The sequence below is a fragment of the Adiantum capillus-veneris genome, chromosome 21 (genome assembly GCF_014529385.1).
Source record: "Adiantum capillus-veneris isolate H3 chromosome 21, ASM1452938v2, whole genome shotgun sequence".
In the NCBI taxonomy this organism is placed as follows: Eukaryota; Viridiplantae; Streptophyta; class Polypodiopsida; order Polypodiales; family Pteridaceae; genus Adiantum; species Adiantum capillus-veneris.
The window spans coordinates 128,555,820-128,583,073 of record NC_140951.1 but is presented as its reverse complement, the minus strand read 5'-3'; the positions used below and the strand labels follow the sequence as shown (position 1 = coordinate 128,583,073).

At 45.7% G+C, this 27,254-nt stretch overlaps 1 protein-coding gene across 1 annotated transcript in view; it reads left to right on the top strand.

The window, feature by feature from the left end:
• The window catches only part of LOC147431709 (uncharacterized), a 32,260-nt gene extending 6,327 nt beyond the window's left edge, over positions 1 to 25,933 (top strand). Inside the window, exons 2-4 of the mRNA XM_086494216.1 lie at positions 25,199 to 25,247; positions 25,328 to 25,372; positions 25,472 to 25,933. Coding sequence (XP_086350342.1) covers positions 25,199 to 25,247; positions 25,328 to 25,372; positions 25,472 to 25,538 — 161 coding nt within the window. The 3' untranslated portion in view covers positions 25,539 to 25,933. The remainder of the gene's footprint in view (positions 1 to 25,198; positions 25,248 to 25,327; positions 25,373 to 25,471) is intronic.
• The last annotated feature ends 1,321 nt before the right edge of the window (positions 25,934 to 27,254 follow it).

The window sequence follows — 27,254 nt, the reverse complement described above, 5'->3', positions numbered from 1 at the left end:
TCCAGATCGAAGCTCTTGATATTCTGGCGCAGTAAAATTAGCCATCACACCCAGACCACGCTGATCTGTAATCGGTGTCTAGATGCACTAATAATAACATACCTAGGCAATCTCACCCAATTAGAAATATTCAGTGGTTTGGCACATCACAAAGCAACACAAATGCTCACACATGCATGTTACAAGACAGAAACATAAAGCCGCCGATGACCCCCTGGTCCCCCTGGCCCCCCCTCCCCGGCGCAAATAACCATCGAGATTCGGGCCATAAGCTATTCAAGGACTCCCTCATCACTCCTCCCGCAACTAACCTAAAGGTCCGGGCCACGAGATAGGGAGGCCTGTTACAACCAAACGCTCCCCGAGGTGCAGCTTATGTCGTTTCGAGGTGCTGAGAGTGACCACTGCTCAAACATCTTAATACTCTTTCCATAAATAACCATCCAGGTCTGGGCCATGAGTACCAACAACAATACTCCCCCCGTAAATAACCACAAGGGTGCGGGCCATGAGTAAAAACAATACTTGTCAAACATTCAATACTCCCCCCGCAAATAACCACAAGGGTCCGGGCCATGAGTATGTGCAAGCATTCTCAAACATCAAATCTCTTCATGTATCCTCTCGGGAGTAAATCACCAATCATTGAAACCAGTATTAAAACCAGAGTCAAATAGTTCAAATCGGCACAAGGACAGGTTCAAAACAGATACCATCTATTTCAAACAAATTCCAAAGAGGATCACCAAACAAGTTCACATATAAAATTCAGAAAACGGCTAAAGCTAATTGAAAAAGCATTTTCTATGTTATTCAATCTTGGAAAGACGACTGGCTTTCCATTCTGAGACGTGCACCAAAAATTAGGGTTAGGTTTCTTCCAAAAATCGACTGCAACATGGTCTACTTCATGGCGCTGCCTTTGAGAAAAACGACGGCTCAAAAGAAATCTTTGATCCTTCTCTTGCAAGTTGTCTTTATGGCTTATGCCATAAGACAGAGCGATGAAGACGGGAGCGTGCCCGATGTGCGATGGACTAAGGGTGGGAGTGGATAATAAGTCCCGGGCTCTTTGTAGAAAAGCATACGATTGGAGCTCTGATACCACTATAACGGGACGGGCACCACGTGCCAACGGAAAAGAACAGACTGAACAACTCTAAGCACTTCAAATAACACTGAACTGAACAAGATGCACGGCACAAGAGATGGGGAGTGGCGGAGTTCCATCCCTAGAGAGCACTGGCCCCAAACCTTGGCGCCCCTTTCGGTATTTCTTTGTATTGCTTCAACATGGTACAACTCCCATGGCTCTGCTCTGCATCTTCTGTGGGTAGACTTCTAAAGTGAGAGCCCACGAGTCATATTTAAAGGCCCTTGGCCTCTAAAAGTAGTTTACATGAAAAGTAAAACCGGCTCGTAGGGCGGTAGACTTTAGCTTTCACCCGATCTTTACACTGTTTTACTTTACTTGTGAACTTTACGACACAAAAGAACTTCACGAATAAGCCTATGATTGGAATTCAACACTTCAAAACAAAACACGGCTTGGCAGCTAGAGCGCTTTCAAGCAGACAACGACACCCTATTGGCCCCAAAGATTGGCGCCCCTTTCGATATTTCTTTATTCTTATTACACTTGAGAAAAACTTGTAAACATCTACAAGCTGTCCCACTTTTGTCGGCCTGAAATTCCCCTACTCTAACCCGATTTCGGCAGCATGACCACAGTAGAAGTCTCCACAAACAAAACAGTGTCACAAACTGGTGACGTGGTTGCCTAGTGCACATACAGACCCACCCTCGGCCGTGGAGAGCTCGGCTGAAAAATGCTGACGTGGCATGGTTGTACGGCAGCCCCGAAAAACGCGGCATATTTTTCGGAAAAGCAGCCACGTGGCAAGCTGTACAGACGCCCGCTTTTTGCGGCGCTAATTATGGCAGCAGGGCAGAATTTTGAACTTGCTTTTGGCCACACAAGTTGCAAGAGAGAGAGAAAGCTTTTGCTTTATTTTACCACTAAGCCTTGTGAGAGGAATATTGGAGGTGCTTTAATTTTTAAAAGAGCTTTTGATTTTTAGCTTTTGGGCTCTGCTTTTGGCATCCCTTGTAAACATTTAAATAAGTGAGCCTCACAACTCAGAGCATCTGGACACAGAGTCTGAGAGTGAGCGCCTGCCTACTCTCTTGTATTTTGAACACAGAATAGTATAAAAAGAAATACCGAAAGGGGCGCCAATCTTTGGGGCCAATATCTCTAGGCACGGAACTCCGTCAGGCGAGTGTCGAATCAATTGTGAACTGTGAACTGTTTTGAAGTGAACTCTTGTGGTGTCGCGGTAGAATCTCAACTTGGAGTTTCCAAGTCTATCACAATGGTATCAGAGCACGACCGATTTCTCTTCTATGGGAAATCCGATCCTTTTTACGTGGCACTTATGGCTTCAGGCAGAGATCAGTCGGCTTCCTTTGCATCCGGAAATGGGGGAAGAGATCACAACGAAGATTCATGCGAGGAGTACGGCCCGCCTCGCTACTCAGGCAGAGATCGAAGAGATGGAGCGTCGATGATTGATCGGCGATGCAACAAAGATGATGCTTAATTTTGCGAAGGACCCAAAATTTGCAAATTATATGAGCCAGACCTCCTTCAACGAGGTGCACTCACAGTGGCGACAGACCACAGAGCCATCCCTCAAACCCGCTCTGAAGAAACCTCCTACTCCAAGGATGTACACATAGCAAGAATTAGAAGAGGTGGTTGATGCACGAATTGCTCATCTTTTTGACGCGCAGAACAAAGCTAAAAAGCACGACAAAAAACAGAAGAAAGGCGCTGACTTCCTGGGTTATTTGGGTCGTCAGCCTACATTTGAATCGGCAAGAAACCAAAAGAAGCGTGTTTGATTTGAAGGAGTACCCAGTTCTTCTTCTTCTTCTTCTTCTTCTTCTTTTGACAGTTCTTCTAGCTCCTCTGACTCGAGTGAAGAAGACAGAAAAGGCAAAAAGCGAAGCAAAAAGCAAAGCTTCGGAAAGTGCAAGAAAAAGGCAAAGAAGCCTAAATCCCGCCCCATGGTTGACAGTCCTACAGAAGACTCGTCTTCAGATAGTTCGGACTCTGATGGCAACAGCTTTTACGCAAAGAAGAAGAATTTTTATAAAGCAAACCAGTATGACTTTCTGGAAGATAAAAGCAAGAAAGTCGGAGAGTTTAAGGAAGGTGGACAGTCAATTAAATTTGACACGTTTTCTGGTTGTAGAGATGCTTCGAAGGCTTTGTCTTTTATACAGCAGTTTGACATAGCTTTCTTTGGAGGGCGTTACTCAGAGCACTCCAAGATTCGGAGAGCTGCCTCTTACTTTAAGGGGAACTCGGAGAGTATGAACGCGAAATATGAACTGCTTGGAACCATCTTCAGATGACCAAGAAGGATTCAGTGGACGCTTATTGCGAGAGATTCTGGAGCTCTCTTCTACCTGCCTCTTCATTTAAGAAGATCTCATTCAAAGAACAGATTGAGCGGTTTACCTTGGGTCTTCCTACAGAGATCCGAGATCACTGCTTAGAATAAAAGTCAGCTTCCATTCAAGAGTTGATGAGTCATGCGAAACGGAGTTTTGCCATTCTCTCAGGCAGTTTGACCTACCCCACATATGAACTCATGACGCAAAGGACCGAACAGACTTCGGAAAATGGAAGTAGAAAGAGGAAGAGCAACCCAGTAAAGAAAGAAAAGGATGCACGACCCAAACTCACTCCTCAAGAGAGGACTCTCTACATCAAGGAGGGGAAGTGCTTTGGATGCGGGGAAACTGGGCATATCTCCGCGAAGTGCCCTAAAAAGGCAGAGAAAGAACGAACGACAAGGACAAAGAAAGGCCTGAGAGTTTGAGAGTAGCTGAGCAACGTGGAAGAAAAGGCAAGATGAAAATAGGACCGGTTCCAGATTGCGTGGGTACTGATCCCAGCACGATGGACGAGAGTACAGAACTTTGCCGAGCTTGGGGCAAAGTGAAAGACCAAGAAGCCCTGATCTTCTTTGATGGAGGAGCCAAGGCCAACTTCATTTACCGGAATTGGCGGCGTGGCTCGAGATCACTCTTGATCGGATGGGACCACTTGAAGAGGCAGTTCTAGCGGCACCCGGCAGGGACGTAGCCATTACACCTGTCATTGGCAAACTTCGGTTGTATTGTCAGGGATATTTGGGGCACGAGGACTTTTACATTATGCCTTTGGAAGGTTGTGATGTTCTCTTGGGAATTCCCTGGTACCACAAGAACAACGCCGTGGTCGACTATTGGGCGAGGAAAGCGACTTTGACCACAGAGAAGGGCAAAACTATTGTACTCGATGTAAAACCTAAGGGCAAGTCTGTCCCTTTTGTATCGGCTTCGGCCATTTCCAAATTAATGGAATCCAGTTTGTTTGTTTACTTGATCTTTTTGAAAGAGTTGAGCGATGAGGATAGGACAAATATGTCTGAACTTGATAAAGAATGCCAAGATTTTCTCCTCGCTCATGCCGATTGCTTCTCAGAGGGCCTGCCAGGCGAGTTACCACTCGCTCGTCCTGAAGGCCATACCATTGATCTGATACCTGGAAGCACACCACCGAATCGGCCATCTTACCTGTGTGAGCCGAGCCCAGAACGAAGAAATTATGAACCAAGTGAAAGACCTCTTGGAAAAGGGTCATGTCCAGCCTGCGTACTGCTCTCCAGTGTTGTTGGTTTTGAAGAAAGACGGATCTTGGAGAATGTGCATCGAGTATAGAGCTCTCAACAAAATCACCATCAAGAACAGATTTCCGATTCCTAGAATCGATGATATACTTGACCGACTTCAGGGATCCTTGTGCTTTAGTAGGATAGACTTGAAAAGTGGATATCATCAGATCCGAATTGCGCCAGGAGACGTGTACAAGACAGCCTTTCGAACGACTTTTGGGTTATTTGAGTTTTTGGAGATGCCTTTTGGCTTGACCAATGCTCCTGCGACATTTAATCGGATGATTGATAGGATTTTTCGAGAGTACAGACTATTCGTTGGCACTTTCTTTGACGACCTCATTGTTTTCTCCAAGGATGAGGCAGAACATAGAGTACATCTGCTTCAAGTCTTTCAGGCATTACGAGATCACAAGTTGGTGATTAATGCAAAGAAAAGTGAAATTTTCTTACCAGAGATACACTTTTTGGGACACATTGTGTTAGCAGTAGGAGTGCAGATGGATCCGGCCAAGATAGAGACTATCCGTGATTGGCCTGATTTAAAGAATGTCCATGAAGCTAGAAGCTTCTTGGGATTGTGTTCGTACTACAGGCGGTTCATTGGAAAGTTTGCAGAGGTTGCTTCCCCTTTGCATATTTTGACACAGAAAGGAGGCCCTTTCTCGTGGGGACCCACAGAGGTGACTGCCTTTCAGACATTGAAAGAGAAATTGACTACGGGACCAGTTTTGACTTTGCCGAACTTGCAGAAGTCATTTGAAGTATATTGTGATGCGTGTGGTCGTAGTCTGGGTGCGGTCTTAATGCAAGAAGGCCATGTCATTGCTTACGAGAGCCGATTGTTCTCAAGGCCAGAATTGACAACACAAATTTATAAGAAAGAGCTTTTGGTGGCTATCCCTGCTCTTACTCAGTGGCGGCACTACCTACTCGGAGCGGATTTTACTGTCTTTACAGACCATTAGAGTTTACGCTACTTCTTGTCACAGAAGCAGCTATCGGAAAAGCAGATGCGGTGGGCGAACATCTTGTCACAGTTGCACTTCTAGATTATCTATGTGCAAGGACAAAAGAATTTGGTGGTAGATGCTTTGTCTCGGAAGACGTTGGCTCTGGCTATTTCCGCGATTCATCATAGGAGCTTTGAGGATATGGTCGATCAGTATGCCACGGATATAGATTTTGGAGACATTTTCACACGGATATGGGATGGGGAGACAGTAGCGGGATATTCCATTCGAGATGGCTACATGATGAGGAAAACCATGTTGTGCGTTACATTGCCGTTGAGGGAAAATGTTATGACCGAATGCCATTGTCCACCTTTTACGGGTCACCGCGGCATTGCTACCACCTTGAAAGAGGTAGAGAAATACTTCTTTTGGCCGATACTCAAGAAGGATGTGGACGAGTTTGTGCGCAGTTGCTTGATATGCCAGAAGGTCAAGTTTGACAGACATAAAGCACAGGGATTGTTACAGCCTTTACCCATACCCATCCGCCCCTGGGAAAGTATTGCAATGGATTTCATTTTTGATCCCCCGTGAACACAGAGTGGTCACGATGGTATCTGGACTGTTATTGACAGATTTAGCAAACAGGCTCAGGCTCATTTCATTCCAGTGAAGAACACAATCAAGCCGGATCACTTAGCGCGATTGTTTGTGGCCCAAATCTTCAGATTACATGGCATGCCTGAGACGATTGTGTCCGACAGGGACCCCGGATTCACGAGTTTGTTTTGGAAGGCAATTTGGGAGAACATTGGCACGCGGTTGCAGTTCTCGTCATCTTTCCACCCGCAGACTGACGGGCAATCTGAGATTGCTAATTCAGTGGTTTTAGATTTATTGAAGTCTTACATCTTGGATCAGAAGACTCAATGGGAAAAATATCTACCTTTGGTGGAATTTTCTTACAATAACACGATACACTCTTCGACGGGGAAGGTGCCATTTGAGATTCTTGAAGGTGCTCCGAAGGTTCCACCCTTTCTAAGCACGAAAGATAAGATTTTTGAAGCCGATGAGTACACGCGCGACTTGGACATGGCTTTTGCCAAGGTCCGCGAGGCTTTGCAGAAATCTCAGGAAAGACAGAAAAAGGCAGAAGATCGCGATCGTCGCGATTTGAAATTGAAGGAGAATGATTGGGTGCTCTTACGTTTTGAGAAGGCATTGCTGAGAAAGAAAAAGGGAAAGGAGAGACTTTTTCCAAAGCTTAGTATGAGATACTACGGACCTTTCCAGATCTCCGAAAAGATAAATGATGTCTCCTTCCGACTGAAGCTGCCTGACACTTGGAGGATTCACAATGCATTTCATGTGAGTCTCTTGAAACCTTTTAAAGGTGATGTGCCTGAAGACGGGGAGCCTGATGAGCAATCGGAAGTGGAAGAAAACGAGGAGATCCTTGTTCCTGAACAGATTTTGGCACATAAGGACAGAAAGAATAAGGGTAAAGTGGGAAGGCGGTTCTTGGTTAAATTCAAGAACTATCCTGCATTGGATGCGAAGCGGATGGAGGAGGAGGACCTAAGAGATACTCCTCAGATTGTGAAACTTCATCTTGAAGCTTTTGGTTTAGCATAGTCTACTCCAAATGGAACCCCAAATTCAGCTTGGCTGGAGATCTGGTGCAGTGGGTATGCACAAGAGGGGAGTTACTTCGCTCCTTTGTCAACAGATGCCTCGATTTTTGAATACTAGAGTCAGTGATGTCTCTTAGCTTCAGGGATACTGAGAGCTGACAGTGTTCTGTTGTATGACTTTATGAAATGGAATTCCGGATAATATGAAACTGATTTGTTCTTGACTTGTTTGAGTGCAGGAATTGATAGACGAAATGACTGCAGCATTTTGGTCTGAATGATCTCGATAGACATGGTTACAATAGGGATTAGTAAATCGGGCATCTATGAGGTCTTGAGTGGATCTAGATGCGATTGCTAATTGCGCTGATAAATCATGGTCTAAGATCCGAATGAATGTTGAATGTGATTTGTCCTGTGATGTCCTGTGATGTCAAGTGATTCTTGTGATGTGACTGTCGATCGGTACATGTGCTAGATGTGTGTTCCTAGTGCGTCGGTACTAATAGTCAGTGTCTGCTAAGACAGTTTATGGCCTCTGTCTGTTTTGCAAGCGTAATCGAGTGCGATGACAATGCTTTCAAGAGGGGGTATGTCACAAACTGGTGATGTGGCTGCCCAGTGCACATATAGACCCACCCTCGGCTGGCATACCCGCGGAGAGCTCGGCTGGAAAATGCTGAAGTGGCATGGCTGTACGGCAGCCCCGGAAAATGCGGCGTATTTTTCGAAAAAGCAGCCACGTGACAAGTTGTACGGACGCCCGCTTTTTGCGGCGCTAATTACGGCAGCAGGGCAGAATTTTGAACTTGCTTTTGGCCATGCAAGTTGCAAGAGAGAGAGAAAGCTTTTGCTTTATTTTACCACTAAGCCTTGCGAGAGGAATATTGGAGGTGCTTTAATGTTTAAAAGAGATTTTGATTTTTAGCTTTTGGGCTCTGCTTTTGGCATCCCTTGTAAACATTTAAATAGGTGGGCAGGGCCTCACAACTCAGAGCATCTGGATGCAGAGTCTGAGAGTGAGCGCCTGCCTACTCTCTTGTATTTTGAACACAGATTAATATAAAAAGAAATACCGCGCCAGTCTTTGGGGCCAATATCTCTAGGCACGGAACTCCGTCGGGCCAGTGTCGAATCAATGGTGAACTGTGAACTGTTTTGAAGTGAACTCTTGTGGTGTCGTGGTAGAATCTCGACTTGGAGTGTCCAAGTTTGTTACAAATAGTGACTTTCCATGCACTCAAGAGCACTTTACAAAACAAGGTGAGAAATTAGAGCACGTTGAAATCTCTGTTTTTGGCCTCTAATTTACACCAAAACACCTGTTCGGTGATTCCCTAGCTTCCCCGAAGCTTCTAAGTTCTAAGACTTGTAAGCATCAAAACTGGCGGAAACCCTAAACCTGCAAAAAATTACATAATTCTCAGTTTTGCGCTCCGATTCGCGTGCCAATCACTTTTGTGGGTAGCCCTCGAGCTCCCGCACCTTTAGGGTCACTTGCCCTTTGAATTAGATGAGATTCCTTGCCGGAAATCTCTCTAAATTGTCTTGTATAAGCACCCAAGGCGAGATTCCTCGCGGGAAATCTCTCTAAATTGTCTTGTACAAGCACCCAAGGCTTTCCGGTGGCGTTAACTTATAGTTTATAGAGGCGAAACCCTAAACCTGCGAAAAAACACAACAGGCTGTAATAAGCGGAGAAAAGACGTCTATGCATGTCTCAGAGGCTCCTGCACTCAATGGGGAAGTTCCCTTGTAAACTGGACGAGTTTTCACGCAAGAAAACTCTCCGTTTTCGCACTCCTTCGTGATGGAACTGTGCGTACCTGTGGGGGATTAACAATTAGCTAATCGGGTTCTTGTACAGAAGGCTCTTCCCTTGGCAAACGTGCATAAACCCCCAAGAATTCCCCCAGAATTGTACATGGTCATCTGAGAAGCCCAATTAGAGGGGCATTAGCATACGTGCAAAGGGGAGATGATCACAAACAAAGTGAATGACACTGTGAATGAAGGTGCTGAGAGTGAGAGAGAGAGAGAGAAGAATATGACACCGGATGGTTGTCAAACCCTCCTCCAAGTGTCACGTGACACATCCAACCCTATGTGTCCGTGGACAAGCTACACCATAACAGGGTTTCCGTGAGTCCAGTCAGTCTAGATTAGAAGTGATCTGGCACTTTTTGTGAGTCTATTCGTAGACCGTGCATGCCCAGTCACTTAGTATGATGCATATCCTTTGGTTGCACACAGCATGATCATCAGTATTCCCATCAGAATCCATCAGATTCCATCAGGGGAATTTTCCAGTGCATTTAGCCTATTTTACCTATTTTTGGCATTTTTCACTTATTAATTTAAGTGACTTTCCAACAAAAGTAGGTAGGGCAATTTGGGTAAGAAAATATATAAGCAAACCAAAGTTAGCACTAAATGGCAGAAGAGGCAATAGGAGCCAAGCTCAGCAGGCAACTTCTCATCAGAACCTTGACGGTTTCCCCCTCCAAGCAAGATTCCCTCACCTAGCGTTTTCTCCAAGCACTAGCCCTAGTGTTTTCTGACATCAGCAAGGCCTAGCAGTTCTTGATCCAGTATCATCGCCAAGAAACCTCTCAGCCTAGCGTTTTTACTTCACTATCCATCGTCAGCAGAAACCAGCTTTGCTAGTGTTTTTGACTTCAGCTACACTAGCGTTTTTGATTTCAGCACATGCAGAGCATCAGCGTTTTTCAGCCATGAAACAATAGCAGATTCAGGCCATGGAGAAGTAGCAAATTCTGCCCGAAAAGACCTCAGTTTTCAGCCTGGAAGATCATCAGTTTTCAGCCCTATACCTGCAGATTTTCAGCGTCAAAAGACCCACAGAAAAGAGCCCCTGAATCAGCGTTTTGATTTCAGCCCATAGCGTTTTGGACAGCAGTAGAAAGATTGCAGATTTCAGCCCTTAGGTCGACTTCGTCATCACCGTCGTCATCGTCAACATAGTCTAGACTTACATCAGTCCCATTCATCACCATTGTACCAGATTGTGCAATCATAAGTAGACCACTCTCGCTGATGAGAGTGGGGCCTTCGGAGGAGGGTTTTACAACGTCTCTGGTGTCGTATTTCTCTTCTCTCTCTATCTCTCAGTCTCATACACTTGCACGCATAGTGTCCATTCACTTTGTTTGTATCCATTGCACTCTCTCATTAAGAACGGAAGGCTCTCCCTTCCATAAGAACAAAAGGAACCTTGAGCACAGTTCGGAGCACTCATCTTGAGCAAAGAGCAAACACTCATTCCGCTGCACCTTACACCAAGGGCCCCCCTCTCTATGGCGAGAGAAGTCTATGCTATTGATTGGACAAATCTGGTACAATGGTCTAGATGCAATGGACTTGTCGACGATGTCGACGACAATGATGATGACAAGGAGACGGGCTGAAATTTGAAAACGCTAGAGGCTGTAATCTGCAAATTTGCTAATTGCTGAATTTTGACACTGTGTTGGCGAGGACGGCGATGGCGACGACGATGCACTGAAAACGCAGATGCTGAAATCTGCGAACAGCGAGCTGAAACTGGAAACGCTGGCTGATCTGACTGTGCGGCGAGGAACTGCTGCGGTTAGGTGAGATCTGCGAAGCTAGGGGCTTGTTCTGTGGAGTCTAAGTGCTGAAAACTGAAAACGCTGATGCTAGGGGCTGATCTGTCGCCGGAAATCTGCAAAACGTTGATGCTGTCAGCAAGGTGCAAAAACGCGAGGGCTGATCTGGGATGTGCAAAACTCTAGGGCTATTTTGGTATTGCTGATGAAAAACGCCAGAGGGTCTATTGGCTGAAAACGCTAGGGAATTCTGCCGGTCTTGCTGAGAAGGTGCACTGCAAGTTGTAGGAACTTCTGCTGCCTCTTCTCGAGAAAGTGCTAGCGCTAGGTTTTTATTTATACTTGCTTAGCAAAGTTGCCTACCCAGTTTCCCAACAAAGTCACTTATTAATAATGAGTGAAAAATGGATAAAATAGGGAAAATGGGTTCTGTGCACTGTAAAATGCTCATGATGGGTATTGACTGTCATGCTGATGATCATGATGTGTGCAACTAGAGGATATGCAACTACTCTAAGTGCCTGGACAAGCATGGCCTGGGCACAGGCTCACAAAGGTGCCAGAACGCTTCCTAAGCTGACCTGAACCCTAGACATGAAGTAGCTTGTTCACATGCACATAGGGCAGATGTGCACGTGACAGCATATATGAGCATTTGTGTTGCATTCCTAATTGGATGAGATTTTTCTGGGAAGCCAACGACCCAGGATATCAAGAGCTCGGATCTGTAATGAGACTCCCTATTGGATGAGATTTTTTTGGGAAGCCAACGACCTAGGATATCAAGAGCTCCAATTTGGAATGAGAAAGTTGATTGTCCCTCGGATTGTTCCTCGGAGTGACCCTCGTAATTTTTTTTGAGCTAACTTGAGTTGTTTTGCAGATATGTTGTATTCGTGGACGATTACTTTTCTTTCAAGAAGGGGGGATGTCACAAACTGCTGATGTGTCAAGCCACTAGAGAACAAAGCCAACTTGCAGATCTCGACCGAGGGGCCTAAACCCTAAGTGAAGAAGCAGCAGAAGATGAAACCGGCCCGTAGGGCGGTAGGCGTTGGCTTTCACCCGAAATTCTTTACTTTAAACACACACACAGAGCACTTTGCAAAGAGAACCTGCGACGGGAGTTAACACTTGAATACACACACGGCTCGGAAGCTAGAATGCTCCGAGCAGACGCCGACAACCTGTAGGCCCCAAAATTGGCGCCCCTTTCGGTATTTCTTTATTCTTTAGGAGGGTAAATTACAAGGTAAGGTCCTGGGAATCCTTCACGTGTATCCACCTAGATACCATTTGATTTGGCCAAATTTCGGCAGCATATGAAACCGGCCCGTAGGGCGGTAGGCGTTGGCTTTCACCCGAAATTCTTTACTTAAACACACACACAGAGCACTTTGCAAAGGAGACCTGTAACGAGAATTAACACTTCATCACACACACGGCTCGGAAGCTAGAATGCTCCGAGCAGACGCCGACAACCTGTAGGCCCCAAAATTGGCGCCCCTTTCGGTATTTCTTTATTCTTTAGGAGGGTAAATTACAAGGTAAGGTCCTGGGAATCCTTCACGTGTATCCACCTAGATACCATTTGATTTGGCCAAATTTCGGCAGCATAACAGCCCCAAAACTTGCGCGAAACCAATTCCCCTGCTGGAACTCGCTTGCACTGTCGTATACCCTCTGATTCCTGTCCAAAAACAATAAATTCAGCACGCTGTATTTACTGGTTTTTGCCCTGTTTTCAGCCCGAAACAGTCCCCTAACTGTCCTTTGCCAGTGGGGCACGATTCCCAATGATCCTGGTGTTCGTATGGCTGAAAAACAGTCAAATTACAGCGCATACACAGCGCTGATTTTGCACCTGTACGGTGAGGTTATGACCCTCACCAGTGCCTGCTTTGGAGCAGCAGTTAGCTACCCCTGTTCCTGCTCAAGGAGGCTCTTGCCTCAGCACAAAAGCATGAACCCACACAACTGTACATCAGTCAAATGAGTAGCCCTCTTGTGGGGCATCACATAACTGCACGTAGGGGAGAAAGAGAGCAGTATGTAGCGTGCGGGGCATCACTCCCGTCACCATACTGTGCATAGAGGGCAAGGTAAGCATTCCATAGCTTCTGTACCTGTTGCAATCCGCCTGTGGCTGAAAATGGCGCCCCCTTTGTTGATATGCAGCTCGTTTTTGCCTCCCAGAGTGGCAGAATCGCTCACAAGCTGACATGTCGCCCAGTTTCCGAGTTTGGGCTTTCCCTGCTAAAAATATCTCAACTGGTGCGTCAGTTGACTTCGCGGCAGAGTTGTAAAGTGTTCCCCTAGTCATACCGAAGGTAATGACGCGAACACATTTCGTGGCCCAAAATAGCAGTTCCCTAAATTTTAGGAGATGCTTCCGTTGGGCTCCCACTGGTCTTCTGACCATCTATCCTCATTGGGACCGCATCCCAAAAATGCAATGTGGCCCAACTGTCGGATACTTTTGGTTGGTAGTCCCACCTTGACTTTATGCCTTAATTGAGTTCACTTCCTAGTATCCACCAACTTGCCAAGTGCGACGGGGGGACCTATATGATCTTGCTCTGAGCCTAGACATCCTCTTACCATACGAATTCCAGTGCCGACCCCTTCCCGTCTGCGGGTGAATCTACCGTTCACATTGGCCATACAATGTCCGACCGTTTGCTACTTCAAAAAGAGGGTCTTAAACAAATAAAATAAACCCCATTGGAAAGAAACCAACAACCAAGGTTAGCAGTTGCCACATCTCTGTGAGATGGTTAATAACTGCCACGTCCTCGTGACAGCATAACAGCCCCAAAACTTGCGCGAAACCAATTCCCCTGCTGGAACTCGCTTGCACTGGCGTATACCCTCTGATTCCTGTCCAAAAACAGTAAATTCAGCACGCTGTATTTACTGGTTTTTGCCCTGTTTTCAGCCCCAAACAGTCCCCTAACTGTCCTCTGCCAGTGGGGCACGATTCCCAATGGTCCTGGCGTCCGTACGGCTGAAAAACAGTGAAATTACAGTGCATACACAGCGCTGATTTTGCACCTATATGGTGAGGTTATGACCCTCACCAGTGCCTGCTTTGGAGTAGCAGCTAGCTACCCCTGTTCCTGCTCAAGGAGGCTCTTGCCTCAGCACAAAAGCATGAATCCACACAACTGTACATCAGTCAAATGAGTAGCCCTCTTGTGGGGCATCACATAACTGCACGTAGGGGAGAGAGAGAGCAGTGTGTAGTGTTGAGGGCATCACTCCTAGCACCACACTGTACATGAGAGGGAAAGGAAGCACTCCATAGCTCTTAACCTGTGACAAAAGCTGAAATGAGGCCTCTCCCAGCATAAAAATCAGCGCCCATTTTTCTGCAAGAGGAAAGTTCACGAAAATGTGACACTTGGCGCATTTTCAAGCATTTTCCCGTTTCGGGTTCGTCGCTTAAAAATATCCCAACCGACGCGTCAGTTGACTTTGCGGCAGAGTTATAAAATGTTCCCCTAGTCATACAGGAGGTAATGACGCGAACACATTTCACGGCCCAGAATAGCAGTTCCCTAAATTTTAGGAGATGCTTCCGTTGGGCTCCCACTGGTCTTCTGACCATCTATCCTCATTGGAGCCGCATCCAAAAGTGCAATGTGGCCCAACTGTCGGATACTTTTTGTTGGTAGTCCCACCTTGACTTTACGCCTTAATTGAGTTCACTTCCTAGTATCCACCAACTTGCTAAGTGCGACGGGGGGACCTATATGATCTTGCTCTGAGCCTAGACATCCTCTTATCATACGAATTCCAGTGCCGACCACTTCCCGTCTACGGGTGAATCTACCGTTCACATTGGCCATACAATGTCCGACCGTTTGCTACTTCAAAAAGAGGGTCTTAAACAAATAAAATAAACCCCATTGGAAAGAAACCAACAACCAAGGTTAGCAGTTGCCACATCTCTGTGACATGGTTAATAACTGCCATGTCCTCGTGACATACCCCCCTCTTGAAATCGCAAACGTCCTCGATTGCATACCATAAATACATGCCACTGATGATCTTGTGCTATTAACACTCTTTTATCATCGCATGTATCCGCAAGAAAGGTCGTAACATACATAGATACAAATGACTTTTTGAGGCCTTCATACTTTTGCCATTTCCATCTATGGCACTGAATTCATATGTACATTTGATGTACTAGCTCTATCATTACCCCTCCTTTGCACACGTTGGGTTGGGGCATAAGTAGGCTGTAACCCAAAGGCTTCAAGGTAAAGCTGCAATACATTTGGTGACTCTGACAGTTCATGCTCTTCCATCCACTTTGCATCCATAGGCGGATAGTTCTTGAACTTCACCAAATAGCGTCTTGCAACTTGTCCTTTAACTTTTCTGTCCTTATGTGCCAAAACTTGCTCAGGTACCAGGATCTCATCAAGTTCCTCAACTTCTGGCTGATCCTCAACTGGCATATCTTCTGGCACATCACCCACGAAGGGTCTTAGAAGACTCACGTGAAACGCATTATGAATCTTCCACGCATCAGGCAATTTCAGCCTGTAAGCCACATCACTGATCTTGTCAAGCACTTGAAAAGGCCCATAGTAACGCATGCTGAGCTTAGGAAACAGCCGTTCCTTGTCCTTCATCTTCTTTAACCTTGCCTTTTCGAACCTTAAGAGAACCCAATCACCAGGTGATAGTAACAGTTCACGACGGTGACGATCAGCAGCCTTTTTCTGTTTTGCTTGAGTCTTCTCCAAGGCAACTTTAATCTTCTTATACATCTCATCCATGTTCTCAACATATCGATCTGCCTCAAAGATCTTGTCCTTCGTGTGCAAAATGGGAGGAACCTTTTTGCCGCCTTCAACAATTTCAAAAGGTGCTTTGCCAGTAGACGAATGCACCGTATTATTGTACGCATACTCAAGCATAGGCAAATACTGTTCCCACTTGCCCTTATTATCTGACACATAGCATTTCAGCAGATCTAAGACATTAGAATTGGCCTCTTCTGACTGTCCATCAGTTTGGGGATGAAACGAAGACGAGAACTTGAGCGTAGTACCCATGTTCTCAAACAATCCTCTCCAGAACAAATTGGTCATGCGAGGATCACGATCACTGATAATCGATTGTGGCATACCATGGTACTTAAACACATTGTACATGAACAAGCGTGCCATCTGATCAGATTTTATCTTCTTCCTGACAGGGATAAAATGGGCCTGCTTGCTGAACCTACAGATAATGGTCCATATACCATCATTCCCTATTGGCGTCCTTGAAAGATCAAAGATAAAGTCCAGTGGTTGTAACAACCCTGGTGCCTTTTGCCTGTCAAACTTGACCTTTTGGCAAACTATGCATGCTCGCACAAAGGCATCCACATCTCTCCTCAAGGTAGGCCAATAGAAGAACGTCTACCGCTTTAACTGTTGCATCTATGCCACGATGCCCTGCATACGGTGGGACATGACTCTCTTCCATGACCTTATGTCGCAGTGGCCTAGTGACACAAAGTCTGCCATGCATCATGATAAAACCATCTCTGAGGAGGTAGTGCTCATGATGTTGCCCCTCTTGTAACTGTTCAAAGATCCTTGCAAAATCTTCATCAGCAGTATACTGTTCCTTCATGTCATCTAACTCATGATGATAAGGAATTGACACAGCTGAAATTTGTGGCTTTCTTGATAACGCATCAGCCACAACATTCTTCTTGCCTTCCACATGCATAATCTGGAAGTGGAACATGGAAAGAATGTTTGCCCATCGCATATGCTTTTCGGATAACTTTGACTGTGTCAAGAAGTATCGCAAGGTCTGATGATCTGTTTGGACAACAAAATCAGCACCTAAGAGGTAGTGCTTCCAGCTAGAAAGCGCATGAATCACGGCCAAGAGCTCTTTCTCATAGACTTGCATAGTCCTCTCTGGCCCTTGCAAAATTCGGCTTTCATAGGCTACTACCCGTCCATCTTGCATTAGCACTGCTCCGATGCTACTGCCACACGCGTCACACTGGACCACAAATGACTTCCTGAGATCTGGCAAAACAATAACTGGATCTGAAGTCAACTTTTCCTTTAAGAGACTAAAAGCTGAAATCTCTTTTTGGGTCCATCTGAAAGTGACCTCTTTCTTTTGCAATGCGTGAAGAGGCGATGCTATCTCTGCAAAATTTCTGATAAACCTTCTATAGTAGGAACACAATCCCAAGAAGCTTCTAACATCGTGCACAGTCTTCAAGTCTGGCCATGTCTTGATAGCTTCGACCTTTGCGGGATCCATTCTAACACCATCCTTTGAGACTATGTGGCCCAGAAAGTGGATCTCTTCAAGGAAGAATTCACTTTTCTTAGGATTGACAAGTAACCTGTGACTGCGCAACTCTTCGAACACAATGGTCAAGTGACGCCTATGCTCCTCTTCATTCTTCGAATACACTATCATGTCATCGAAGAACGTTCCAATAAACTGTTGATGCGAGCGGAAAATCCGGTCCATCATTCTGTTGAACGTGGCAGGAGCATTTGTTAGCCCAAACGGCATCACTAGAAACTCATAAAGACCAAATGTCGTTCTAAACGCAGTCTTGTGCACATCCTCTGGGCTTATACGAATCTGATGGTACCCACTCTTCAGGTCTATCCTGCTGAAAATTGCAGCACCCTCTAAACGATCGAGAATATCATCAATGCGAGGAATAGGGAACCTATTCTTGATGGTATTCTTATTCAACGCACGGTAATCAATACACATGCGCCATGAGCCATCCTTCTTCTGCACTAGGAGCACTGGGGAGCAAAAGGGTGAAGAACTAGGCTGAATCAGCCCCTTCTCTAATAACTCCTCAACCTGGCCCATAATCTCTTTCTGTTGCGCCGCACTAACCCTGTAGGGAGGTCTATTTGGTGGGCTACACTCTGGCACCAAATCTATCCGATGGTCCTCAGGTCTCTCTGGCGGCAATTGCGACGGTAATGAATCAGAAAAACAGTCACTAAACTTTTGCAAAAATGCTGACCTTTCTTTATCTAACACGGATAAATTTGACTGATCACTATCTGAGACATCACGTGCAAAAATCAAGTACACAGAAAGATGATTCTTTATTACAGAAGTGATAGCAGAAGCAGATACAATAGGGACTGACTCTCCTTTAAGCTTTACATCCAAGATGTGAGTTTTGCCCCTATGCTGTACAGTGATCTTTTTGTTGTAGGCATCCAAGACTCCATGCACTCGAAACATCCACGGGATCCCCAACAAGGCGTCACAACCTTCCAGCGGCATGATGTAAAACTCTTCAGTGTCCACATACGACTGAATATGCAGACGCAGTTTTCCAATGATGGGAGTAACACACTCTGAGTGGCCAGGACATGCCAACCCTGCCTCTGCTGTGTACCCCATCTCTTCAGCTCTGATGCCCAGCTTCATAGCTAACTCTGGTGAGATAAAGTTGGCTTTGGCACCTGGATCAAAGAAGATGAGTGCCGTCTGATCCCTAACTTTACCCCATGCCTTGCATAACTCACTGGCATCTGTGTTGGGCCTGTCACCCACCATGTCTGGCACTAAACCTGCCGTGGGTTTAGGCTTCTTGCCTTTCTGGTCTTCTTTATCCTCTGAGTCAGCTGCCCTTTTCCTTTGTGGACAATTGATAGAAATATGACCAGGCTGCTCGCATATAAAGCATTTGTTCTCAGCCATTAGGACCTTCTTTTCCTCGAGCGACTTGCGCACAAAAGGCTTCCTTTTTTGTTTCTTTGCCTGCGCTCCAGAAGTCTCGGCTGAATCCTTGTCTTTGGTGGCCTTTTCTGACCCCTGTGACGCATCAGGAGCCGTCTTCACAAAGGGCTTCTTCGCTGAATTTTTCTTTTGCTGCCCTCCTTTGTCACTGCTCGGAAATCCACTGTCCTCTCCTTTCAACAAGGCAAGACCAGTGTTCGCAACTTCCATAAGCTGAGTAAGGGTAGCCACTCTGTTCTTTGTACAGTAATCACGAAGCCCTTTAGGCAGCCCACAACAATACTTCTCTATCTGCTCTGTAGGAGGTCACTGAGAGTAACGCTTTACAAAACCTCCTATTGTACTCCAGCAAGCTCTTGCACGAAGCTGCCGTAAGCTGGTGCCAATCTGTCAGGACATCGGCTTCAAATTCATTTGATAGCCAAGCAGATGCAAACATTTGCTTGAAGTAAATCCAAGTAGCGGGTGCCTATCCTTGCATTAACAATGTCGTCCACCATGTAAGCGCATTGTCCTTTAAGAAAGTGGCAGCTTTCCTGACCTTCGAGGCCTCTGTAAAATTCCCTCCCGCAGAAGCTGTATCCAACTGTTGGAGGAAAGTGAGTGCCTTTGTCTTATCCTCGAAACCACTGAAGGTACTGAACTTTATTGCTGTACCACCCTCTTTGTAAGCCTTCGGCTTCTCTAGTGCCCCCAAGTTGTCATACGGGATGGTCTGCAACATGGGCACTGTACTAGGCATGATCGGCACGTGCTGGCCATTCACATTTTGCGTCAGAGGTGCGATATCTGGCTGCTGTCCAGAAAAACCAGCCATGCCAAAATGACCCTGTGGCACCCCAAACTGGCCCTGGTTGCCGTGGAAACCTTGCTGCATGCCGATAGTACCATACATGGGGTTTGGCATGATGCCTTGCATACCCCCGAACACTGTTCCTGGCATGCACGGCTGACTTCCAGGTGCATAACCAGCCATACTTTGGAACACTGATCCACCCCCGAAATACCTAGGATGTACTGTGGGTGGTGGAAAAACTGAGTGCATAGCTTGGTATCCAGCTCCCTGTCCATTCAAGACAGCATGCTGGCTCTGAAAGGTGGCGGGCTGAACTAGCATAACCTGTGGAATAGGCGTTCTAGCCACCTGTTCAAGCACGGGAGAAACCTGCTTTGGAGCCCCCGACTCCGCAACATGCGAGTGTTCCCTTTCCTCCTGCACCTCATGAAGTACCTGGGCTTGAGCTTCAACAAGCTCTATACGCGGCGTAGGTTGCCTATTTTGCTGTTGCACTGGTGGCGCTTGCAAGAATTCCATAAACCTCGGATTCTGCACCAGCTGCGAAAAGACATTCACCGCGGCAACTAACTGAGTCTTAAACGCATCATCCTCAAGTTGCCCTGTCATAAAGCCCTGTACTACTGGAGGGACATTCACGTTGACATGAGGTACAGACTGACGTGGCCGTGAGCTCTCGCTAATCTCAAAAACCATAGGAATCTCCTGCCTGTCCTTTGGAGAGGAACCCTCTTCCATAATTCCCTTCCCCTTGTCGGCCATAGTGTAATCCCCGCGTTCTTGCACTGTGTCTTTACCCTGAACAATCCAGGTTCACTCTTTGAGGAAAAATTGATTGATATCCCGGCAATGAAACCATGAAACTGGCCCGTAGGGCGGTAGGCGTTGGCTTTCACCCGAAATTCTTTACTTTAAACACACACACAGAGCACTTTGCAAAGAGAACCTACGACGGGAGTTAACACTTGAATACACACACGGCTCGGAAGCTAGAATGCTCCGAGCAGACGCCGATAACCTGTAGGTCCCAAAATGGGCGCCCCTTTCGGTATTTCTTTATTCTTTAGGAGGGTAAATTACAAGGTAAGGTCCTGGGAATCCTTCACGTGTATCCACCTAGATACCATTTGATTTGGCCAAATTTCGGCAGCATAACAGCCCCAAAACTTGCGCGAAACCAATTCCCCTGTTGGAACTCGCTTGCACTGGAGTATACCCTCTGATTCCTGTCCAAAAACAGTAAATTCAGCACGCTGTATTTACTGGTTTTTGCCCTGTTTTCAGCCCCAAACAGTCCCCTAACTGTCCTCTGCCAGTGGGGCACGATTCCCAATGGTCTTGGCGTCCGTACGGCTGAAAAACAGTGAAATTACAGCGCATACACAGCGCTGATTTTGCACCTATATGGTGAGGTTATGACCCTCACCAGTGCCTGCTTTGGAGTAGCAGCTAGCTACCCCTGTTCCTGCTCAAGGAGGCTCTTGCCTCAGCACAAAAGCATGAATCCACACAACTGTACATCAGTCAAATGAGTAGCCCTCTTGTGGGGCATCACATAACTGCACGTAGGGGAGAGAGAGAGCAGTGTGTAGTGTTGAGGGCATCACTCCTAGCACCACACTGTACATGAGAGGGAAAGGAAGCACTCCATAGCTCTTAACCTGTGACAAAAGCTGAAATGAGGCCTCTCCCAGCATAAAAATCAGCGCCCATTTTTCTGCAAGAGGAAAGTTCACGAAAATGTGACACTTGGCGCATTTTCAAGCATTTTCCCGTTTCGGGTTCGTCGCTTAAAAATATCCCAACCGACGCGTCAGTTGACTTTGCGGCAGAGTTATAAAATGTTCCCCTAGTCATACCGGAGGTAATGACGCGAACACATTTCACGGCCCAAAATAGCAGTTCCCTAAATTTTAGGAAATGCTTCCGTTGGGCTCCCACTGGTCTTCTGACCATCTATCCTCATTGGAGCCGCATCCAAAAGTGCAATGTGGCCCAACTGTCGGATACTTTTTGTTGGTAGTCCCACCTTGACTTTACGCCTTAATTGAGTTCACTTCCTAGTATCCACCAACTTGCTAAGTGCGACGGGGGGACCTATATGATCTTGCTCTGAGCCTAGACATCCTCTTATCATACGAATTCCAGTGCCGACCACTTCCCGTCTGCGGGTGAATCTACCGTTCACATTGGCCATACAATGTCCGACCGTTTGCTACTTCAAAAAGAGGGTCTTAAACAAATAAAATAAACCCCATTGGAAAGAAACCAACAACCAAGGTTAGCAGTTGCCACATCTCTGTGACATGGTTAATAATTGCCACGTCCTTGTGACAGAAGAAGTAGTTTTATTAACTTGCAAAGTCTTGCCGAGTGGTGGGACCCCGTTCGATGGGGCACACGGGACCTAAAGGCATTCAAATAATGCAGGACCACATGCACACGCACTCTCTTGCGAAATTGTTGATGATGTGGCAACTGTACGGACGCTTGTGTTTTACGTTGCTGACGTGGCAATCTGTACGGATTTTCGTGATTTGCACTGATGACGTGGCGGTGTATGGATCTTCGTGAAACTCGTTGGCTGCTTTTGGACACTTGCTTTTGGACTAGAAGCTTTTGAGTTTGATTGCTTTTTATGTAAACTGCTTTTCATAGGCCAAGGGCCTTTAAATATGTGCAAAGGGCTTAGTCTCTGGCACGCGTCCGGGTGAAGGTGCAGAGGATGGAGTACCGGCGATGTACTGAGTTCAAGCAATATAAAGAAATATCGAAAGGGGCGCCAGTGTTTGGGGATTGTGCTCTCTTGGGGTGGAACTCCGCCACTCCCCATCTCGTGTCGTGCATCTCTTTCTTTAGTTGTTATTTGAAGTGCTTAAAGTTGTTCAGTCTGTTCTTTTCTGTTGGCACGTGGTGCCCACCCGCGTGACACTTTGTAATACTCAACACGCTGCTCGGTTGACAACCTAGGCCGGTTGGCGGCTGCTTCTACTGCTTCCCCTTCTTGACATTGGCAAGTCCGTGGGGTACGTCAGTATGCCGGCATGCATACTGAACCCTTGCTTGTCGTGACCCATAAGTTTCTGAATGGAGTCCGCCTTCTTCTGCAAACTATATGGCCGTATCTCCTTGAGCAAACCACAGTAAAACGGCTCAACTTGTTGCTTTAAGGTAATTTTCTTAAAGGAAGAGGTTGGTAGAAAGGTATCACAAAACCTCCGACAATAGTCGTCTAGGGTATCTTCCATGGTCATCCTAAGATGATTCCAAGCTGTGATAACATCCTCTTCATATTCTTTTGTGAGCTATGCGGAAGTGAAGACGCGTTTGAATATTATCCACGTTGTAGGCGCTGTCATTTGCAAAGCGTACACGCTTCTTGGATCAGCTGGCTGCCTTGAATGTAGATTTCTAACCTAAGTAGCCGGGATAATCTATTGCACGACTTTTCTTTCGAGAGCTATTCGAAGCCTTCACTACTTCATTGACATGCTACTCTACGGCATTGTCAAACTCATCTTGTGAGTACAATTTTTGCTTATCTACACTTGGCTTTGATTTTTGTTTGATTGCCAACTTGAGAGGTGAGCGAATGGTCGCCTACCATCTTGAATGGATCTCGTCAAGTGGGTGATTCTTTAGAAACTTTCATACTAAAGATCCTTGGCGTGCTTGAACATCTGCTTGGCACAAATGTCAAACTGAAGTTGACGTTGGGATTCCATCCTGTCGAGGTCACTTGGTGAAAGAGGGCCATACTTGGCTTCTGATTCCTTAGAAAGAGGCTGACTTCCGCTAGAACCTCCGTTGGTCTCTTCAATTGTGCAAGTAGATGGAATTGTTTTCTCCCCACCAGATTCACTGCCGGAATCAATGCGAAAAAGGGATCAGATCCTTCGTAGAAGAAGAATCGTTTGAGCTTTGATACCACTGTAATGGACTTGAACACCCCAAGCCAAAGATCTATTGCACCACACGTGAGTGAATTGCAAAATAACTGAGCAAACTTGAATATATATGAGGCTTATAGTTTCTTGGATGGATTCTTTGGATATTACCACTTGACTTTACATCCTCAAGACCAACACAAAACAACTTTTTCTATAGAATGGGATACTTTTGCCTATTGTGTCATGCCATTTGGATTGACCAATGCCCCAAACTCCCAAACTCTTTTCAAAGATTGACGAGTCATGCCTTTAAATATATATGGATATTTCTAGTATATATATTTAAGTTTGCTCAGTTATTTTGCGATTTACTCACGTGTATTGCAACTAGATCTTTTGTTTGGGGTACCAAGTCCAGTAGAGTGGTATTAGAGCTTAGACGATTCTTCTTCTACGAAGGATCTGATCTCTTTTTTGCAACACACATGGATTTCGACAGTGAATCTGGCATGTCAACTCTCTCTCTCTCTATATGATAGAGAGAGAGTGTCACGTGACACATCCAACCCTATGTGTCCGTGGACAAGCTACAGCATGATCAGGGTTCAGTTCAGTCAAGTCAGTTTAGAATAGGAAGTGATCTGGCACTTTTGTGAGTCTGTTCGCAGACCGTGTTGTCCAGACGCTTAGATTAGATGCATATCCTCTGGTTGCACATAGCATGACCATCAGATTCCAGTCAGATCCCATCAGTAGCATTTTTACAGTGCATAGACCTATTTTCCGTATTTTTGACATTTTTCACTCATTATTTTTAAGTGACTTTTGTTGGAAAGTAGGTAGGGCAATTTTGCTAAGTTTGTATATAAGCAAACCTAGCGCTAGCACTTTCTGGCAGAAGAGGCAACAGGAGCACCTTGCTCAATAGGCAACTTCTCAGCAAGACCAACACCCGCAGCAGGCTAGCGTTTTCTCTCAACAGAAGACCTAGCGTTTTTTGCATCATATCTTCCCGCAAGCATACCACAACACATAGCGTTTTTGGACAGCAGATAAAAGATTGCAGATTTCAACCCTTAGGTCGGTCTCGCCATCACCGTCGTCGACATCGACATAGCCTAGACTTGCATCAATCACATGCAATCAGTTTGTACCAGTTTGTGCAATCATAAGTAGATCACTCTCGCCGACGAGAGTGGGGCCTTCGGAGGAGGGTTTTACAACGTCTCTGGTGTCGTATCTCTCTTCTCTCTCTATCTCTCAGTCTCATACACTTGCACACACAATGTCCATTCACTTTGTTTGTGACCATAGCATTCTCTCATTAAGAACGGAAGGCTCTACCTTCCATAAGAACAAAAGGAACCTTGAGCACAGTTCGGAGCACTCATCTTGAGCAAAGTTCAAACATTCATTCTGCTGCACCTTACATTGGTATCAAAGCTTTGGCAGTGTTCTGTATCACTCAAGGAAAGAACCACAAGAACCACACAATTTTTTTTTGCTTATTGAGGTCGCACGTAACCCATGTCCTCTTGGGCGTGTTGGTTCCTAATCGTGTTTTTGAAGAGTGACAGGAAACCCAAGAAATAAGAACAGCAAAAAAGATTGCCCATTCCCTTTGAGAAACCACAACATCCCCTAGGAATTTACAAGCAAGTGCCCACCCAAGAGACGTCACTTCAAGGAAGAAGAGACTTGTTTAGGCACGGATTTATGGCTCACACCAACCAATGCGCTTTTAAACAAAGGAATTTAGGCCATATGATGTCTGCTTTTCCATACTGTTTGATTCTTGTTGACCTTTGCTAATGACCTTTCTTGCTCATGTCTTGTTGCAGCATTAGATGCTGCCATGAAGGGGAACAGGTTCATCAATGCATGCCTGAGGTAATTGCCAGGTCTCATGTCAGCACATTGGACAAGTTTGTAGCAATTGTATAATGCAGCTATCTAGATGCTCATTACAGGTTAAATGAAGAAATGAAAGGAATGACTGGTTTGGCTACACAAATGTATCCTTATTTTTGCCTCTCTAAGGTTCAATGATTCTTTTTTGGCCTTGAAAACTAAAATGTGATGTGACACATTGAACTCTTTAACTGTTTGTACAGAAAGGTGTTACGACAAACAGTCGATTGTTTTGATAATCAGGTTGCCAGGTTTCTTCCTCGATCATAAGCATGAAATGTACCCTCACTCAGGACTTTGGATCAGTAAGTCCATGGTGCACTCCTAGCTCAGGATTTGGGAGTTATGGCTCAAGGAGTCGATTCTATGTCCCCAGTTGTGCTCTTTTGAGACGGTGAATGAGTTCAAAGTGGCTTTCAGTAGTATAAATGATTTATCAACTACAATATTCAAGTGCTCCATCCTTGGGGCCTGTATCCTTGAAAAAGTCCATTTGTGTGCATCAGGTTGTTCCAGTTTATCAGTGCAAATTATGGTTTCATTTCACGAAGTGTTTGATGAGGCTGGGCTCAGACGGCAGAAACAGAAAAAGCTGCTTAGACGCCCTTATGCTTTCGTTGTACAAAATGTTTGATGTTGCATTATTCAATCTTCTACTTTACTAATGCCTCTCCACTTGGCTCCTTATGGCTTCCAAAAAAAAAAAACATCATTTCTTGTGAGATGCTCTGGGCAAATCCTATGGCCTAACCTACGAGAGCGAAATCCTGCACCAAAACCCTATTGACAGTGTGACTACTGCCCATTCACTACCCCCATACAGGCGGGATGCACAACTGGTGTCTGTCGGTGCAAGGGGAGGCGGACCTGAACCGAGCGTGGGTGTGGAGTGCAGCCCTAGGTTGGAGTCAAGGGCAAGGTCAACTGTGGGTGGCAGCTCAGCAAATGGTGGGGCCTTGGTGTCATGGTGGGTGAGGTTGGGGCTGGGTATGGGCGGGCAAGCAAGGAGGGCGTAGGGGGAGTGGCAACTGGTTATAGGGCAGGCTTGGGCTGCAACAGCACTGTGATGGCGTTGGCTACAGGTGATTGTGGGCTTTGCACGCACCTCACTAATAGGCATAGATAGTTTTGCCCCAATTTTTCACCTTCAAATTTGCAAACGCTCTTATCTTCAAAGGTATTTAAGCCCCATATTTCATTGCATTTGCATATTCGAATGATTTGAAGGATTTTTTAGATTGTGGAGTCCTAATCAATCCTCTGCCTTATTACGCATGCAAAATGTGCGAGTTTTTGCTATTCTGATGCAACATTGCTGAACAGTGCTTGAGCCATGAAAGAGGAACCGCTTTCTTGGTGGAACACCTTCCATCCCAACAGCTACCAGACATGGAAAACATTTGACATGGGTCGAGGATCAACATATTACACCCGACAAGATACATACACGAGAAAGCAAATTGCTCCCATACACTACAAAAGGAACCACAAACAGTGCATTGGGGTTTGTGCATTCCCCCAATGGCCAACAAGCAACGGCCCACATAGAATCATCGGTATGATGATACCGTGTATTCTTGTGTGGTTGGAATACAATGAGTCAATCGTCTAAAGATTTCCTTGAGTGAATGTTGTCTTCGGATTCTATGAAATGTCTCTAAGAATACATATATGCGGTTGTGATATGGTTTCAAGCCTTTATATCAGGCCAAAAAAAAAGCAATGTTGCACATCCCATGTCTATTCTAGAGTGGACAAAATTTGGCATGTTTGTATTCAAGACCTGGTTTCAGATTCATGGGGTGATTCAATTATCAAAGGGAGGTTCCCAACATGTGTGCGCACAAGTTCTAAGAACCTAAACGATGTCTAATTGTGAGGCTTGCGCTTCACAACTCTAGGTCTGTCTCGGAGAACTATGCCCATTTCTTGCGGTTGGCATTGCTAGCGCAACTCTAGGTCTGTCTCGGACAACTATGCCCATTT